Source organism: Scleropages formosus, chromosome 24 (genome assembly GCF_900964775.1).
Source record: "Scleropages formosus chromosome 24, fSclFor1.1, whole genome shotgun sequence".
Taxonomy (NCBI): Eukaryota; Metazoa; Chordata; class Actinopteri; order Osteoglossiformes; family Osteoglossidae; genus Scleropages; species Scleropages formosus.
The window spans coordinates 325,234-342,062 of NC_041829.1; the positions used below are offsets into that span (position 1 = coordinate 325,234).

General features: G+C 44.5%; 1 protein-coding gene across 2 annotated transcripts in view; it reads right to left on the reverse strand.

The window, feature by feature from the left end:
- Positions 1 to 12,930: 12,930 nt before the first annotated feature.
- frs2a (fibroblast growth factor receptor substrate 2a) overlaps positions 12,931 to 16,829 on the reverse strand; it is a 36,309-nt gene continuing 32,410 nt past the window's right edge. For both annotated transcript variants that reach the window (XM_018755634.1, XM_018755635.1), the window contains one exon: positions 12,931 to 14,896. In XM_018755634.1, coding sequence (XP_018611150.1) covers positions 13,889 to 14,896 — 1,008 coding nt within the window. In that variant the 3' untranslated portion in view covers positions 12,931 to 13,888. The remainder of the gene's footprint in view (positions 14,897 to 16,829) is intronic.

Here is a 16,829-nt window from a genome sequence, read left to right on the forward strand (position 1 = left end):
TCTGCCAGTCTACTAGTTGCTCACACTGTCATCGAAGTGCGCAACGGACTGAATTTTGAATCCTACCGGACAGGACATCACATTGAGACAAGGCATACACTTGGGTGAGTTTTACTCAGTCAGCAAGTCTGATGTCCAGCCTTTCCTGCATTCTCCAGTTGGCATGGCAGCCACATCTTCCTCTGAAATAGGGTGACTCCTCCAGCGATACAGGAGACCTGTTTCTGTATCCGAAAGGGCTGCACTTTCAGCCTTGCTGTCCAAGTACAATGACATGGCGCTTGAACAGTGTGACTGTTAAGGACTCTCATCCTCTGTCCCGTGTGGATGATACCCTGGATGCATTGGCAGGCTCTGTGTGGTTCAGCACATTGGACTTTTCTAACGGCTATTGGCAGGTGGAAGTTGCGGAGGAGGACAGAGAAGAAACCCCATTTATAACTGGGCAGGGGCTCTATCAGTGGCGTTCCATGCCGATGGGCCTCTCAAACTCTCCTGCCACATTCCAGTGTTTAATGGAGCTTGTGCTCAGAGGGCACCCTTGGCATGTCTGCATGGTATATCTTGACAACATTTTGATTTACAGCAAGACGTCTGAGGAACACCTGTCTAGTCTGAATGAAGTGTTTGCGAGAATTCGATCTGCAGGTTTGAAATTGAATCCAAAAAATTGCCACATCACAAGAGATCATGTGGTTTTTCTTGGACATGTCGTCTCTCGGCAGGGTCTCCAACCTGACCCCAAGAATACTGAGAAAGTGAGGGACTGGCCAGTTCTACAGTTTTCTTCTAAGGTTAGGGCATTCGTGGGCTCTGTTCTTATCAACGGTTCATGAAAGATTTGGCTACGATGGCGCCGTGAACGGCCGCCTCGGTGTGGAGCTCCACAGTTGTTTTGCTGTTTTTGTTAGTTTCCCCTGTCTTTAGTTATACTCCTACAATCAGTTTTACCAGGGGAAGAACTGCTGAACATTCGGCAGTACACACCACCCAACATTTTACCGGTTTTCGATTATTCTGACGTTTTGCTGGACGTTGTAGTCGGAGGTGCAGTGGCGCTGCTCAAGCGCTCCAAGACGCGCAAGCGTGGAAAGCAAGCCGGCGCGCTAGTAAAGCTTTGAAAGCGCGGCTTTAGAACAGCGCTGCCTAGTATCCATCTGGCAAACCTCCGCTCCTTACCCAACAAAATGGATGAACTTTTCCTCCTGTCCTAAAAAAACAAGGACTTCTTAAACTCTGCTGCTCTGTGTTTCACGGAAACCTGGCTGAATGAAGCCATTCCGGACAGCGCGCTACATCTGCCGGGCTTCCAGCTGTTCAGAGCGGATCGCGACGCGGAATCAGCGGGGAAATCACGTGGAGGTGGGACATGCTTCTACATCAACGAAAGGTGGTGTACAGATGTAACAGCGTTGAAGAGGATGTGCTGCCCCGACCTAGAAGTGCTCCTCATCAACTGTAAGCCTTTGTACTCACCGCGGGAGTTTTCCTCGTTCATCCTTGTGTTTACATTCCACCACAAGCGTGCGTGAACGCAGTGCTGCAGCAGCTGGGCGATCAGATCAGACACAGAGCAACAACACCCGGACTCTGCTATAATCATTCTCGGGGACTTTATTAAAGCAAATCTCTCCTGTGAACTGCCAAAATACAGACAACACGTTACATGTCCTACCAGAGACAGTAATATACTGGACCACTGTTACACCACAATAAAGGATGCATATCACTCTGTCCCACGGGCAGCTTTGGGGCTCTCTGATCACTGTCTGGTTCATCTTATACCGACCTACAGGCAGAAACTGAAATCAGCTAAACTTGTAATAAGGACTGTTAAAAGATGGACTGAGGAAGCAGAGCAGGACTTCAAGGCTGCTTCGAGTGCACTGAGTGGAGTGTTTTTGAGGCTGCTGCTAGCGATCTGGATGAGCTCACAGACTCTGTAACATCATATATCAGTTTCTGTGAGGATATGTGCATCCCTACCAGGACTCGTTTAACATACAACAATGACAAACCGTGGTTTACTGCAAAACTCAGACAGCTTTGTCAGGCCAAAGAAGACGCCTACAAGAACGGGGACAGAGTCTTGTATAAACAGGCCAAAAACACACTGGCAAAGGAGATCAGAGTGGCTAAGAGAAACTGCTCTGAAAAGCTGAAGAAAGTTTTCAGCCAACGATCCTGCATCAGTGTGGAAAGGCCTGAAAGACATCACACATTACAAGACACCATCCCCCAGCACTGTGTCAACTCAACAACTGGCTGACGATTTGAATAAGTTTTATTACAGGTTTGAAAAATCCTGTCTCACACCCCACACCCATTCAGACCCTCTCTCCACGCATTAATTAACACCTCCAGTAACCCCCACCTTCCCCCCTCCTGCACCTTTGATCTGTGAAGAGGAGGTGTGTCGGGTCTTCCGCAAACAGAAGACAAGGAAAGCACCAGGCCCAGATGGTGTCTCACTGGCCTGCCTAAAAACCTGTGCTGACCAGCTGGTCCCATCTTCACAAAGATCTTCAACAGATCACTGGAGATGTGCGAAGTTCCTTCCTGCTTCAAACGCTCCACCATCATCCCCATTCCGAAGAAACCCAAAATCACAGGACTTAATGACTACAGACCTGTCGCCTTAACATCTGTGGTCATGAAGTCACTTGAAAGACTGGTGTTGGCCTACCTGAAGGACATCACTGGACCCTTGCTGGACCCCCTACAAGTTTGCTTACCGAGCAAACAGGTCTGTGGACGATGCAGTCAATGTGGGACAGCACTACATCCTGCAACATCCTGCAACATCTGGACAAACCAGGGACTTATGCGAGAATCCTGTTTGTGGACTTCAGCTCGGCCTTCAACACCGTCATCCTACACCTCCTCCTGTCCAAATTAACCCAACTCTCTGTGCCCCCCTCCATCTGTCGGTGGATCACCAACTTCCTGACAGACAGACAGGCAGCAGCTAGTGAGGCTGGGAAAATTCTCATCCAATACTCACACGATCAGTACTGGCGCCCCCCCAGGGATGTGTGCTCTCCCCACTGCTCTTCTCCCTATACACCAACGACTGCACTGCTAAAGACCCCTCTGTCAAACTCCTGAAGTTCGCAGACGACACCACGCTCATTGGCCTCATCCGGGATGGTGACGAGTCTGCTTACAGACAGGAGGTCCAAGAGCTGGCTGTCTGGTGCAGTCATAACAACCTGGAGCTGAACACGCTCAAAACAGTGGAGATGATCGTAGCCTTTAGGAGAAACACCTCAGCATTATCCCCACTCACCATCATGAACAGCATTGTGGCAACAGTGGAGTCGTTCAGGTTCCTGGGCACCACCATCTCACAGGACCTGAAGTGGGAGCCCCACATAGACTCCATTGTGAAGAAGGCCCAGCAGAGGTTGTACTTCCTTCGCCAGCTGAGGAAGTTCAACCTGCCCACAGGAGCTACTGATGCAATTCTACTCCGCAGTCATTGAGTCTGTCCTCTGCACCTCTATAACTGTCTGGTTCGGCTCAGCTACGAAGTCAGACATCAGAAGACTGCAGCAGATAGTTCGGACTGCTGGAAGAATCATCGGCACACCCCCCCCAGCTCTCCAAGAACTGCACTCGTTCGGAGTCAGTAAAAGGGCTAGCAAAATCATTGTAGACCCCTCACATCCAGGCCACTTCCTCTTCGAACCTTTGCCATCTGGCCAGCACTACAGAGCACTGAGCACCAGGACAGCCAGGCACAAAAGTTTCTTTCCTCAGGCCATCTACCTCATGAACAGCTAAATCCCCCCTAGAGAGAGTAAACCAGTGCAATACACAATGCTATTTATATTTATAACATCATATCTCTTACTCACACTCCCTTGCATTTGTATCTAGTGACTATTTTTGTATATTGGGTACTTTATATTTTTATATATTTTTTATTCCTTATTCACGTACTCTATCTTCTCGTCTGTGTCTTGTCACTGTCATTCTGTCTGTGCTGTGGAAGTTTCTGTCACCAAGACAAATTCTTTGTATGTGTGAACATATTTGGCAATAAAGCTGATTCTGATTCTGATGACTTTTCAAAGCATGCTGCTCCACTTCATCAGCTTGTTAGAAAGAACATTCTTTTTGTAGGGACGACTGAGTGTGGAATTGCATTTGACTATTTGAAACTGTGCTGTCATCTGCTCCAATTGTGGCGTTGCCTGATTTGTGTCCCTTTTAAAATCTACACCGATGCCTCTAAGTGGGCTGTCAGGGCGGTGCTCGCCCAGGATAAAGATGGACTTGAGCATGTGGTTGCGTTTGCCAGCCGGGCATTGAACCCCGCACAGAGGCATTGGTCCACCTTTGATCGTGCGCTGTGGGCCGTTGTGTGGGTAGTAAGAGAATTCCGGCATTACGTTGGATTTGCTTCATTCACCATCATCACAGACCATCGACCAATCTTGGCGCATCGGCGTATGTCTATTGATGACGACCTTACAGGCAAGCGAGGCAGATGGATTCTGGAGCTGGATCTTCCTAATTGGACTATTGTACATAAGGCGGGCCATCAGCACAAAAACGGAGATGCGTTTTCTTGTCACCCTGAGACACCTGACATGAGTGACACAGAGCCCAGTGGCAAGGAGGTGTTGGAGGTGAACATGGTGAGCTCTCAGCAGGCGAATGCTGACATTCTGAGTGTCTCTGAGGTTGCAGACCCTTCAGAGGAAGTGACTGTTGCAAAGACACAGGACAGTTCAGACAGCATGTTTTCCCTACATGCTTTATCGCACCATGCCTCTGACATCAGTTCTATGCAGGAGGCTGACCCTGATATTAACACCGTGTTGAGCTGGGTGGAGCAGTCACACAGGCTGTCCGGGAGACAGTTAAAGGGAGTCTCTCAGTGCTTACATGAGTTTTGGACTGAGTTTAACCGTCTCGCAATACTTGATGGACTGTTTTGTCGCTCTGCTGTCTTTTCGCTCACGGGTAATCCTGTCACTCAAACAGTCATTCCTTCGGCACTAGTACCGGACATTTTCACAGCTGCATGGTGTGCTCCAGCCTCTTCCCATTTCTCCTCTGAGCGTGTGGTTTTTTCTTTTTTTTTTTAAAATTGAACAAATCACACACAATACCAGAACATTAATTCAGAACAGTTAGCCTAGCCAGGGGTAATTTAAAAAAAAAAAAAAAACTTTAAATTACAAAACACTCCAATAACCAGATATTACATCAGGACCTTAAACATATCACAATAATAAACAGTCTTAATGGCCTTCTTATCACACTCCTTGATAGCGTCTATGTACTGCTTAACTTTAAGAAAAACAGAAAATATAGGTTTTTTATTAGCAAATTTTGACCTGTGTATATGATATTTAGCCAAAATGATTAATAAATTAATGATATAAGCTTGTTTCTCTGTATGTTTATCAAAACGGAAGAACCCAAACAGTAAATATTCATAATATAAAGCAAAATCTTTACACAATTTATCAATAATAAATTTTGAGACATCTCTCCATAGCTGTTTGGTATAACGGCAGTGCTAAAAAAAGGTGAGGCACCATTTCTGGGTGCAGGCTACAACAAGAACAACTTACATCAATCCTATCCTTGAATCTTCTAAGAAAATGCTTGACAGGAGAGAATTTGTGTATAATCTTGAAAGAGATTTCCCTAACCTTGTTAAAAAGTATTTGTGAGTCAACAGCTAAACTTTCTCCCATGGGACCTCGTCAACAAAGGTGTTCCAGTAAGCAGTGACATAAGGTAAGGTGGCAGCTTCATTCCGAAACAAAGACTGAACCACTCTGTTATTATGTCTGAGAGACTGTGAAAAACAGATCCTGCCACATGGAGTATCAACTGGGTTCACTATAGAAACAACAGCAGGGTAAGAGACCCTCCAAGCAGAGTCACAGAACCATTTGGAATAGCCTTCATTACCAGGCCAAATTCTTCCTTTGTGACATGAAACCCAAAACATGACACAAATTCAGTGTAACTCATGAGAGCCGCTTGTGAGGTCACCAACTGGCCCACGAGAAGGATATTTCTGTTGAAGCAACTCCTTAAAAACCCGACCCTTATATAGGATCTCACCATGGTTCCCAATATAATACCGGTGTGGAGAAAAATTGTGCTTGTAAATTAGTTTCCAAGCCAACAACGCCTGTTTGTGAAAGGCTGAAAATTTAACAGGTAACTTCTCTACATTATAATTGCATATCAGAAGGAATGAAAGACTGCCGAGTTGGTCAAAAACAAATTTCGGAATGAAGTTCCAGATGGAGGTATCATGTCTCAGAAATGCCTCATCCAGTTAATTTTAAGAGTCATATCCAAACTAGCAAAGTCCAAGAAATCAAGCCCACCATTCTTATATGAGTTGACAACCACAGACTTCCGGATATAGTGGACATGGTTTCCTCATAAGAAATCAAAGAGCATCTGGTCTATCGTTTTAGCAGTTTTGCTGTCTAAATGTACCGAAAAGGCAACATAAGTGGAAAAACCTTCTGCTTTGGACAGAAGGACCCACCCTTTTAAAGACAAGTCCCTCTGCAACCAAAGATTGAATCTGGTCTTTGTCTTCTCATTCATGGGGTTGAAGTTTAGAGCAGTTCTGTCCAGTGGATCCTTAGTTATCTGAATCCCTAAATAATTTACCTTTCCTTTAACAGGGATGCCACTAATTGATGTTACAGGACAATCCTTCAAAGCAAGCAGCTCACATTTTTCAAGGTTAAGGCACAAACCCGAAGCCTTAGAAAACACTTCAATCAACTCAACAGCAGGTTGTACCTGTGAAACATCTCTCAAGAACAAAGCTGTATCATCCGTGAGCTGACTTATAATAAGACTTCTCCCTGCAATAGAAATACCCTCCAAACTACTTAATAAAATGACAAAAGACTTGAGTGACAAGAAGGAAGAGGTACACAGAAACTGGGCACCCCTGCCTAATGCCTCTTTTGAGAACGAACCTTTGAGAGGTGCCATGACTCAACTTCAGAGCTGTTACCATTTGTGTAGAGGGTTTTCATTGCGCTACAAAAATAATTACCAAACCCAAAACTATGTAAGCAATAAAAAATAAAGGGGTGCTCAACAGTATCAAAAGCCTTGTAGAAATCCAAAAACAATATAAAGCTATCATCAGCAACAAAATCAGAATAATCAATGAGGTCTAGGACCAATCTTATATTATTGAAAATATGCCTGTTACTAATAAACCCAGATTGATTTTCCTCAATAACCAAGTCTAACACTTGCTTAAATCTTCTGGCAAATACAGTGGCAAAAATTTTATAATCATTGTTAAGTAAGCTAACTGGTCTCCAATTGTCAAGAAAGAGCAAGTCTTTTTTAGGCTTAGGAATTAAACAGATTACGCCTTGCATCATACTAGCGGGAAGAGCAGTTCTAGTAATGCTTTCCGAATAAACTTCAAACAAAAAGGAGGCAATTAACTCAGGGAAGAGCTTATAAAATTCAGCAGTGATCCCATCATTGCCCGGTGACTTATTATTTTTAAGGCATTTAATGGCATCCATAATTTCCTCCACAGTAACTTGAGCGTCACACCCTAATGCTTCATCTTCACTAAGGCAAATCAGGGTGCTGAAATATTTAGAAAAGGCTGCAATGTCATCCTCACTAAACTTGGATTCATACAGTGTGGAGTAATAGTTATAACAAAAGTTGGAAATCTCCTCCGGGCTACTGGTAGCACTACCTCCAACGTTCAGCTGAAAAACAGAATTAAGTTTAGCTTGCGACTTCTCAAGCTTGAAGAAGTATGCAGACATTTGCTCCCCATGCTCCATCCACTTCTGTCGAGACCTTACGAAAGCCCCCTCTGCTCTTGCTTTGTACACGTCATCTAATTTGCTCTGTAGCTCAGTTAACCTTAACCTCTTCTCATCCGATAGACTCCCAGGTGGTAAACTGGAAAGGGTAGCGATCCCCTCTGAGCATGTGTGGGAGCAGGCGAGACGATTATGCTACTGGCCTTCCATGTTCAGAGACATAAAAACATGGTGTGAGCAATGTAGGGCATGTCAGACTCGCTGTAGTCCTGTTCCGAACCACCAAGCACCTATGGGTGGGTCCAAGACAGTACGGCCATTTGAGAGGGTGGCTATGGACATCTTGGAGCTGCTGGTGACCACCAAAGGGAGTCGGTATGTGCTGGTAATAGAGGACTATTTCACCAAATTTGTCAACCTGTACGCTCTGCCTAACCAATCTGCGCAGACAGTTGCACATTGCCTGTTTGAGGACTCTATATTGGTTCATGGCATTCCAGAGACTTTGCACTCTGACCAGGGCCGTCAGTTTGAAGCGGAGGTGGTTCAGACCCTTTGCCGGCTGCTGGACATTAAGAAGACGCGTACCACTCCCTACCATCCGAAATCGGATGGGATGGTTGAACGCTTTAATAGGACTCTAGTGGATCAACTGGCTAAGACTCTCTTGACCTATGGTGGGAAATGGGACAATTATGTGAAGCATGTGGCTGTCGCTTACAACACCACGCCCCACTCCAGCACTCATTTCACACCATACTTTTTGACCCATGGACAAGAAGCACGGGTCCCTGCTGAGGTATTGATTCCCACTCGTGCTCTGGACTTACAGATGTCAGGGTCTCATGGTGAGTTTGTTTCCTCAGTGTTGACAAAATTGAACTCTGTCTTCTGTAGTGCACGGATGAACAGTGAGGAAGCTCATGAGCGTCAGAAACTGTACCATGATGAAAGACTGCGGCACCAGCCCTATTCTGTGGGTGCCATGGTATGGCTCAGCAACCCAGTGGAGAACCGCATGAAGCTGGCACCCCATTGGAAGGGACCTTATAGAATTGTGCAAGTTATGGATTCGGGTGGAGAACCTGGACTGACTTACCATATTACCAATCCATTTGACTCTGAGAGGGCAGATAGTGCATTATGATAGACTGAGGCCTTATACGTTGCCTGTTTCTCCCCTGTTGCGAAACCATACATTGTGTGGCATTCCTGAGTCATTGCCAAGTTCCCCGTCTCTTGAGTCAGCCATGTCTGGGGGAACAGAGTGCATTTCTCTCCAGAAAGAACTGAGCACTTCACCTGAGACAAACTGTTCATCTGCGAGGCCTGCCGGGTTAGACCCGCGTGTGAGTTGGACTGGGAGGATTCTGAAACCGCCTGGCTATTTGAGTGACTTATTGACTTTCTAAATACCTAGTGACTATGTTTCTGGGTCTCTCCCCCAATTACTAAAAAAATAAAAGATCTTGTGATGGCAAGTGTTTTATTGCAAGGCTGTTGTGATTTAATTGCCTTCTGTTGTATACTTCCTGTTTTCCTTGAACTTTTGTGGTTATTTGTTCGTGGCTGTTTTCCAAGAGGTGCAATAATAAAAGTGGTGGTTCAATAATAAAAGTCAGTGCCATATTTTTTTATGATTTAAAATGATATTTTAAATTCTGAATTAAAAAGTATTGTAATATTACAGTGTAATAAAGAATTGTGTGGACCTAATACCTGTCTGGTCAATTTATACCCTTTTCTTGCAAAAAAGCAAGGGTGCCAATACTTTTGCCAACTACTGTAAATACTAGTTCATAATCAGTTGGCCACTGAGAGAAAAGCTTCTGCTAAAAAAAAAAAGATAAATGTCTTCTGCCACTCATCCTGAAAGGTGAATAAATGCCTTGTAATCCCAAGTAAAGGTACTAAATGGGGGCGGCAGTGTAGTGGTTATAGCTGCTGCCTTCACATTCAAAGGTTATTGGTTTAAATCCCATCTACTGCCCTTGATTAAGGAACTTACCCTAAATTGCTCGAGTAAAAGATTAGCCAGCTGTAAATGGGTAAATCAGTGTAAGCTGCTTTAGAGAACAGCATCAGGTAAATGAAAAACTGAAAATTCTTTGTAAAGATAAACTCCCTTAACTTGAGCGGACTTACTTGCTGGAGGTTCTATTCAATAACAGGTAATACCTGCAGACAAGGTAACAAGTGCACAGGAAGAAAATTAAGGAGGACCCTCTTGTTTCCAGCCAGCCTTGGCTTTAGTGCACTGACTGGATCAGACTGGATGCTGCCCCAGGTAGGTGTCTGGGTTCCACAGGTGATCTACAAGCTCAGGAGCAGCTGAGAAGCAGAAGAAACCGAGAATAAAGATTTTTTCCCTTTATTATAATTAGTTTGGGTTAAACAGCAGCAGATTAGTGCAGCACAACACTCAAGTAACAGCATAATAAATTGTGAGGCAGAGGAGCCACACAACCACCCAGAAGATAAGGTAGTCAGGACCACAGCATGACAGGGCAGGGCAGTTAGTACTATCGTCTACTTAGTGGATGCTTTTCGTTAAAGAACTTTATCGTTCTTTACCCATTTATACAGAGGGTTACTCTTACTTTATCAATCCCCACCAAGTACAAAGGGTGCTGCAGCAAGAGAAGGGATTTAAACCAAGAACCTTCTGATTACAAGGCAGCCCTCCTAACCTGTCACATGCACAAAAGGAAAAATAGGTGGGATTTGATGTCTATAAAGTAGCTGTGTGACTCCTGGGTGTGAGTGGCCATGAAGAATTTAAAACACTTTCACGAGATACATGTCTTACCTGAGCAGCAGATGCCGACTCGTGTCATTTTTATACCCTCTTATTCCAATATAAGTATCCAGATAAAAGCCCTCTAAGTTCAAGCTGCAGTCTGACAGTCTTGAGGTCTGTCTCTTATCACAATTCAGAGAGGAAAACTTGCTGTAAAATGTATATGCAACGTTCATCATGCTCAAAGTTCTGTTCTTGGTGTAGCCGAGGGGTGTTCATTACTGCCAAAGTTTTGCACTGGAGGCGCAGGCTGACGTTTATACAAAGACAGTGTACAAAGGACTCCTTGTATCCAACCATTAATATCATTACTGTCAATATTAGACACACACATACTGTATATGATATACTTAATACCTTGTGTTCCACAAAACATCACCATTAGTTACCTGACATGTTTTCCAGAGGTGATTTACATTGTAACGGCTCCTTACCTTACAAACAAAACGGGGGCGATGTCTTTATATTATTTGTTTGTACTTCCGTACAGTGGATCAGTGGGCACCAGTTAAACCTCACAGTGAGATTCAAGCCAAACTCTGTGTGTGTAAAGTTTTCATGTCCTCCCCATGATCACGTGGCTTTTCTCCCACAGTGCAAAGACATCTTTCAGTGAATCGGTCACTCTAAATTGCACTTAGTTTCAGTGGACGGATGCATGGATCCTTCACAGAACTCCAAGAGTCAAAGAATGTACCTGTAGATGGATGGGTGCTACATTTCATGTAGCTTTTTGCACTTTTGGCACCAAGTCACAAAGAAATGCTCAGTTGTGCAGGCGCCTCAGAATATAACAAATGCAAAATGGAAATAATACTTTCCTCACACTGTTTCAATGCCAGTTGTTGACTGATTCACTCCATAGACATGCAGTATTTACCCCTTGTTATTGAGAACCACAGTCACAAAACTGGACGTGAGCTGTAAACACTGTAGAAATGAGCTGAACAGTCTTTCACTTCGGTTTAGGTGCTTTTTACTGACCTTCACAGGCTGGTCATGCAAACGCACGTTGTGTTTGCTCTACAACAGGAATTTTAGAATCAAGTGAAGAAAATACAAGAAAAATAAGCTGGAAAATGTATCTCTGAATATTTCACACATGGAACCAATGTACTGTACAAACATAGCTCTTACTAGTGTATGGCCACTGAGTCAATCACTCAGTTTAGCTTGTATAGTACAATAACAGCTTACATTACCTCCAACCAAGCACATCATGGGAGAGCGGGAAGAAACCAGAGGACTTGAAGGAAACCCACATACCAAAAAGAGCAGCATAAGGGTGCAAAAGCAAACCTGCTGCACCAGCGTGCTTCCCAAAATTCTTTCTTGCAGAGATGTCAACTTGGGAAAATGTCCTCCAGCATGCTGCCCCCTAATGGTCAAACATGGAACTCATTTTCAGCAGCGAGGTGCAGCATGCAGAGAAAGCATTTCCTCAGTTCGTACCACTGGACTGGTTCAGCACAGTATACAGGTGATCCTCGACTTACAATGGTTTGACTTATGATTTTTTGACTTTATGATGGTGAGCTGACACATTCAGCAGGAACAGTACTTGGAATTTTGAATTTTTTTCCCGCGGGCAAGCAATATGCAGTGCGATACTCTCTCGCGATGCTGGGCAGCTGCAGCGATCTGCATCTCCCAGTCTGTCACACAGAGATGTTTATTAGGTGTACTAAATGTATTTTTGACTTCCGACGGGTTTTGCAGAACGTAACCCCATCGTAAGTCGGGGACCACCTGTACAGTAAAGAGCATTTGTTTTTGGAAGGAAATGGAAACTGCAATCCTTGTCCTTTAGCTTTACAGAAGATGAATTTAAATTTCATTTATACATCTGTGCATTGAGACACATCAGCAGTGTAAACTGGAGTCTCTCGGTGTTTCAGGTCTTTCAACATTAGACAGTATTGCCCAGGCAACTCAAAGAGGGTTCATCAGACCCCAGCCTGCATTCATCAGAGAGAACAAAAACTGTCTCCCCCCCCCCCCATTTTATTGTTGCCATGCTACAAAAATGTGCAGGCAATGATGGCATATGACAATAGATGCAGATACCACAAAATACACAGTATGCTTTTTTTTCCCCCTCTTTTAAAAATACAAATATTTTGGTAAACTAATATTCATACCTGAAAATGCAAATATAAATTTAAAAAATGTCCATACATAGTGATGCACAGCTGTGAGTTTTGTTGGCTGCATAGAACTTGGCAGTTTTTTAGAGTAAGAAACCCAAGTAACAAAAAAAAAAAAAAAAAAACTGGAATGTTTACATCAGCAAAGAACCCTCAGGGTCAAAATCCCAAGGACCATTATTTTCCAAAAATGTCTGGCAAGGTGGTTTAATTTTTTGCACTACTATTTTATTGGTTTTATTGAACACATGTAAACTACTTTTACACAATTCCTATATTTAAGCAATATTAAGGTAGGTACAAAAACTATTTTATAATGCATGTTAGAACATATAAATTTTACATTATAATACAATGAAAAAGTAACCAACAAAAAGCCACTCAAGACTCTCAGATCCTGTGAAAATTACAGTATCTTTTGTAGTGTACAGCATTATTTGATTTTATCATGTTTCCATAAGGGCACTTGACAGTACCTTGACAACCTCCAGCAAACAGAACCAGGAACAATAAAACTATATCTTTGTACTCATGGACAACCAACAATAAGCCTTTCAATCAGAACAACTTAAAGCATTTGATTTCAGCCTGCATGCAACTGGCAAAAAAATTATGCCCACATGAGTAAGGTACTTTAAGTACAACCATGTTGAGCTCTGAACAGAGCCTTTATTTGTTAAATAAAAATGTATATATTTTATGTAGTGGCAAAGTGACTGTAGTGTACACACAACATCCGGGTACCAAAATTCACTGCTCTTACCAGGAATAAGCAAACAGCAGTCACAATTCATACCATTGGCAAAGTGTAAGGAATGCTTGTTGACCACTTCATTGGTGCTTCACAATCAAAGTACACAGGCACTGGAAATTAGTGCTTTAAGAAACTGTAGCAGATTACTATAGGATAAAATGTGTGATATGGTATTGTACCTGGTCTACTTCAATTCCCTTTCAGGTAAGCACAAAGTACACAGTATAACTCATTTAACTAGACTGAATCCTCTGATGTTTTGTTTTACTGCTGGAGACAAATACAAAGAAAATACTGGAAGCCCTTCAGCCTTCAAAAGATTTCATTATATTTGCATGTAAAAAAAGACAAAAAAGGTGCAGCTTTAAACCGAGCGTTTCCAGGCTCACATGGGCAGGTCTGTACTATTGTGCCGCGTTTTCCTGGCAGTACCGTCGTCGCGTGGCATTGCTTTTTGCAGAATCGACATGGCGGCTGTACGCTCGACATCGATGACTGCATACAGCTCTGTCCGGCGGGTGGGGGTTTGTGGGAGGGGAGTGGTGGGGGTCTTCGGGGTCTGGGGATTGCTGGAGTCCGAGCCCTTCTCCATCTCCACCTCTATGTAGTTGAGCTGCCGGGGGGGATCTGGGCCAGGCCGCCGAAAGTCAAAGTTGAACACGGTAGGGGCCGAGGGGTCCCGCCGCCGGCCAGAGTCCAGCTTGTGGGCGCTGAGCGGGACTGTTACATTCTCCGTGTTCACATAGTTGTGCGTGGGGTCAAGGCCATGGTGCTGATGATGGTAGCCGTTGAGGGACGGCGTCTTTGGTCCAAAGGTATCTCCCTCCTCATCCTCTGAGCTAGGCTTGGGTGCCTCCCACACGGGGGGCAAGGCAGGGAGGTTCTCGTAGTTGAGCAGCGCGGTCCTCCGCTGGGCGGAGTTGTTGACGTTCTGCACGTCGGGGAGGGGTATAGGTGGTCGGCTGCGGCGAGGGGCAGGAGCTGGGGCGGGTGCTGCTGCTGTGCCATTGAAGTGCTCGTAGGCCAGCTTGCCCCCAGAAGGGGTTTCCTTGCGCTCATCACTGTCATAGCCCGTGTCCCAGTCGGTGGGGTTTCCTGAGGTTATGCCACCGTTAAGACCCCCACCAGGAGCAGGCAGCGGAGGTGGTTCTCCACTCCTCTTTTCTGTCTCAATGGCCTGCCGCTGTCGCTCCTTAGCCATAAGCTGCCTCTGCACAGGTGTGGGGCCCAATACAAACTTGGCGCCCTCAGGCTCCAACAAAACCTGGGCCTCAGATTCCTCTGGCATGGCCACACTCTCGCTGTTGGAGAGTCTCAGCTCCAAGGGGGTGTGGGTGCTCCGACGGCTGCTCTGATCCTCTGGAATCCCAGAAGTGTTTACATAGGTGTGTATCTAGGGATGAGATTAAAAAGAAGCGCTGAAGTCGCACACAGCATTAACATATCAATCCCTCACCTAACATGGTTTTAATTTGTTCTCTCAAGTCACTCCATTAGGTGAATTCCCACTTCCCTGTTCATGTTGAAAAAGTTATTTTTATGCAATAATGACAATAACAAAACCAACATATTTTACAATACTTCTAACAAAGAAAAACCAGAAATATTTTCTTTTCATTCATTCATTCATTCATTATAAATAACCACTTGTTCAATGGAGGCTTGTGGTGGTCTGGAATCTACCCTACATAGCATAGGAGAGATGGTACACAATGCAGTGCACAGAGACATTTTCATCATTTTGCTCATGGATGTTTATGATACAAAAGGAAAGTTCACACAACCACTATCAATGTCATGCTGCAAAGCAGTGACACTACACTATTAAACATAATGCAAATTTAATTGTAACAAGATCTTCATTTGATCACATAGTTTGGGCTTTATTTACACTTGTGTAAAAGTATATTAAAGTTGTTTATACAGTCAACTATACAGTGTGTGCGTGGTTCCAAAAGCACAAAGGGTGGACAGGCAGTGTCAGATTCTATTCAATCTTCCTTAGCAGTACAAGAAGCATCACACTTAAGAGACCAGAAAGCACATCCCTACCAAACAGAATCTACTTCCTAGATGTTCTCCATGTCCAGGCCCTCACCAGTCACCATTTCTGTAACTACCACAAATAAGTTTTGCACACACCCCGAGTCTGCAACCATTCCCTAAAAGAACCCAGTGTGTCAAGAATTTAAGTGACTGAGTTAATAGTGACATGTTTTTTTCTATAATGACTCAAAAGACCACGGTCTGAACCCTCTTCCAGCTATCTAACCCCCTACCAATCAGCAGGATAACCTTGACTAAACTGCTCCAGTAAAATATACCCTGGTGTATAAATGGACACATTAATTTTAAATCATCTTAGAATTAGGTTGCTTTGGAGAACAGCATCAGCTAAATTAGCAATATTACATTTACATTTACTCATTTAGCAGACGCTTTTGTCCAAACCGACGTACATCTCAGCAAAAGTACAATTTATTAAGTATTAGTACTGAACCTGCTGTTTTACAGACTACCAACTGATGGTTGTGATTGACTGACAGTCAATGTGACACAATGTTTGCTCATGTTGCTTTATGCTAATGAAGTTTCTGTACATAGCTAAATAAATTTGTGTTCTGTAATTTTCTTAAATATTCCCATTTAGTGTTTATTTACAGGATGCCACGAGGGACACGGTCGAATGCCTTCTCCAGGTCCACAAAACACATATGGACTGGTTGGGCAAACTCCTACGAACCCTCCAGCACCCTAGTGAGGGTATAGAGCTGGTCCAGTGTTCCACGGCCAGGGCGAAAACCGCATTGCTCCTCCTGAATCCGAGGTTCGACTATCGGTCGGATTCTCCTCTCCAGTACCCCGGCATAGACTTTCCCAGGGAGGATAAGGAGTGTGATCCCCCTATAGTTGGAACACAATCTCCGGTCCCCCTTCTTAAAAAGAGGGACCACCACCCCGGTCTGCCAGTCCAGAGGCACCGTTCCCGAACTCCACATGATGCTGCAGAGGTGTGTCAGCCAAGACAGCCCCACAACATCCAGAGACTTGAGAAACTCGGGGCGGATCTCATCCACCCCCGGAGCCTTGCCACCGAGGAGTTTTTTGACTACCTCAGCAACTTCAGCCAGGGTAATGGACGAGTCCCCCTCCGAGTCCCCAGCCTCAACTTCCTCTACGGAAGGCGTGTCGGAGGGATTGAGGAGATCCTCAAAGTACTCCTTCCACCGCCCGAGAACATCCTCAGCTGAGGTCAGCAGCGCACCACTTCCACTGTAAACAGTGTTCGTGGAACACCGCTTCCCCCCTCTGAGTCGCCGGACGGT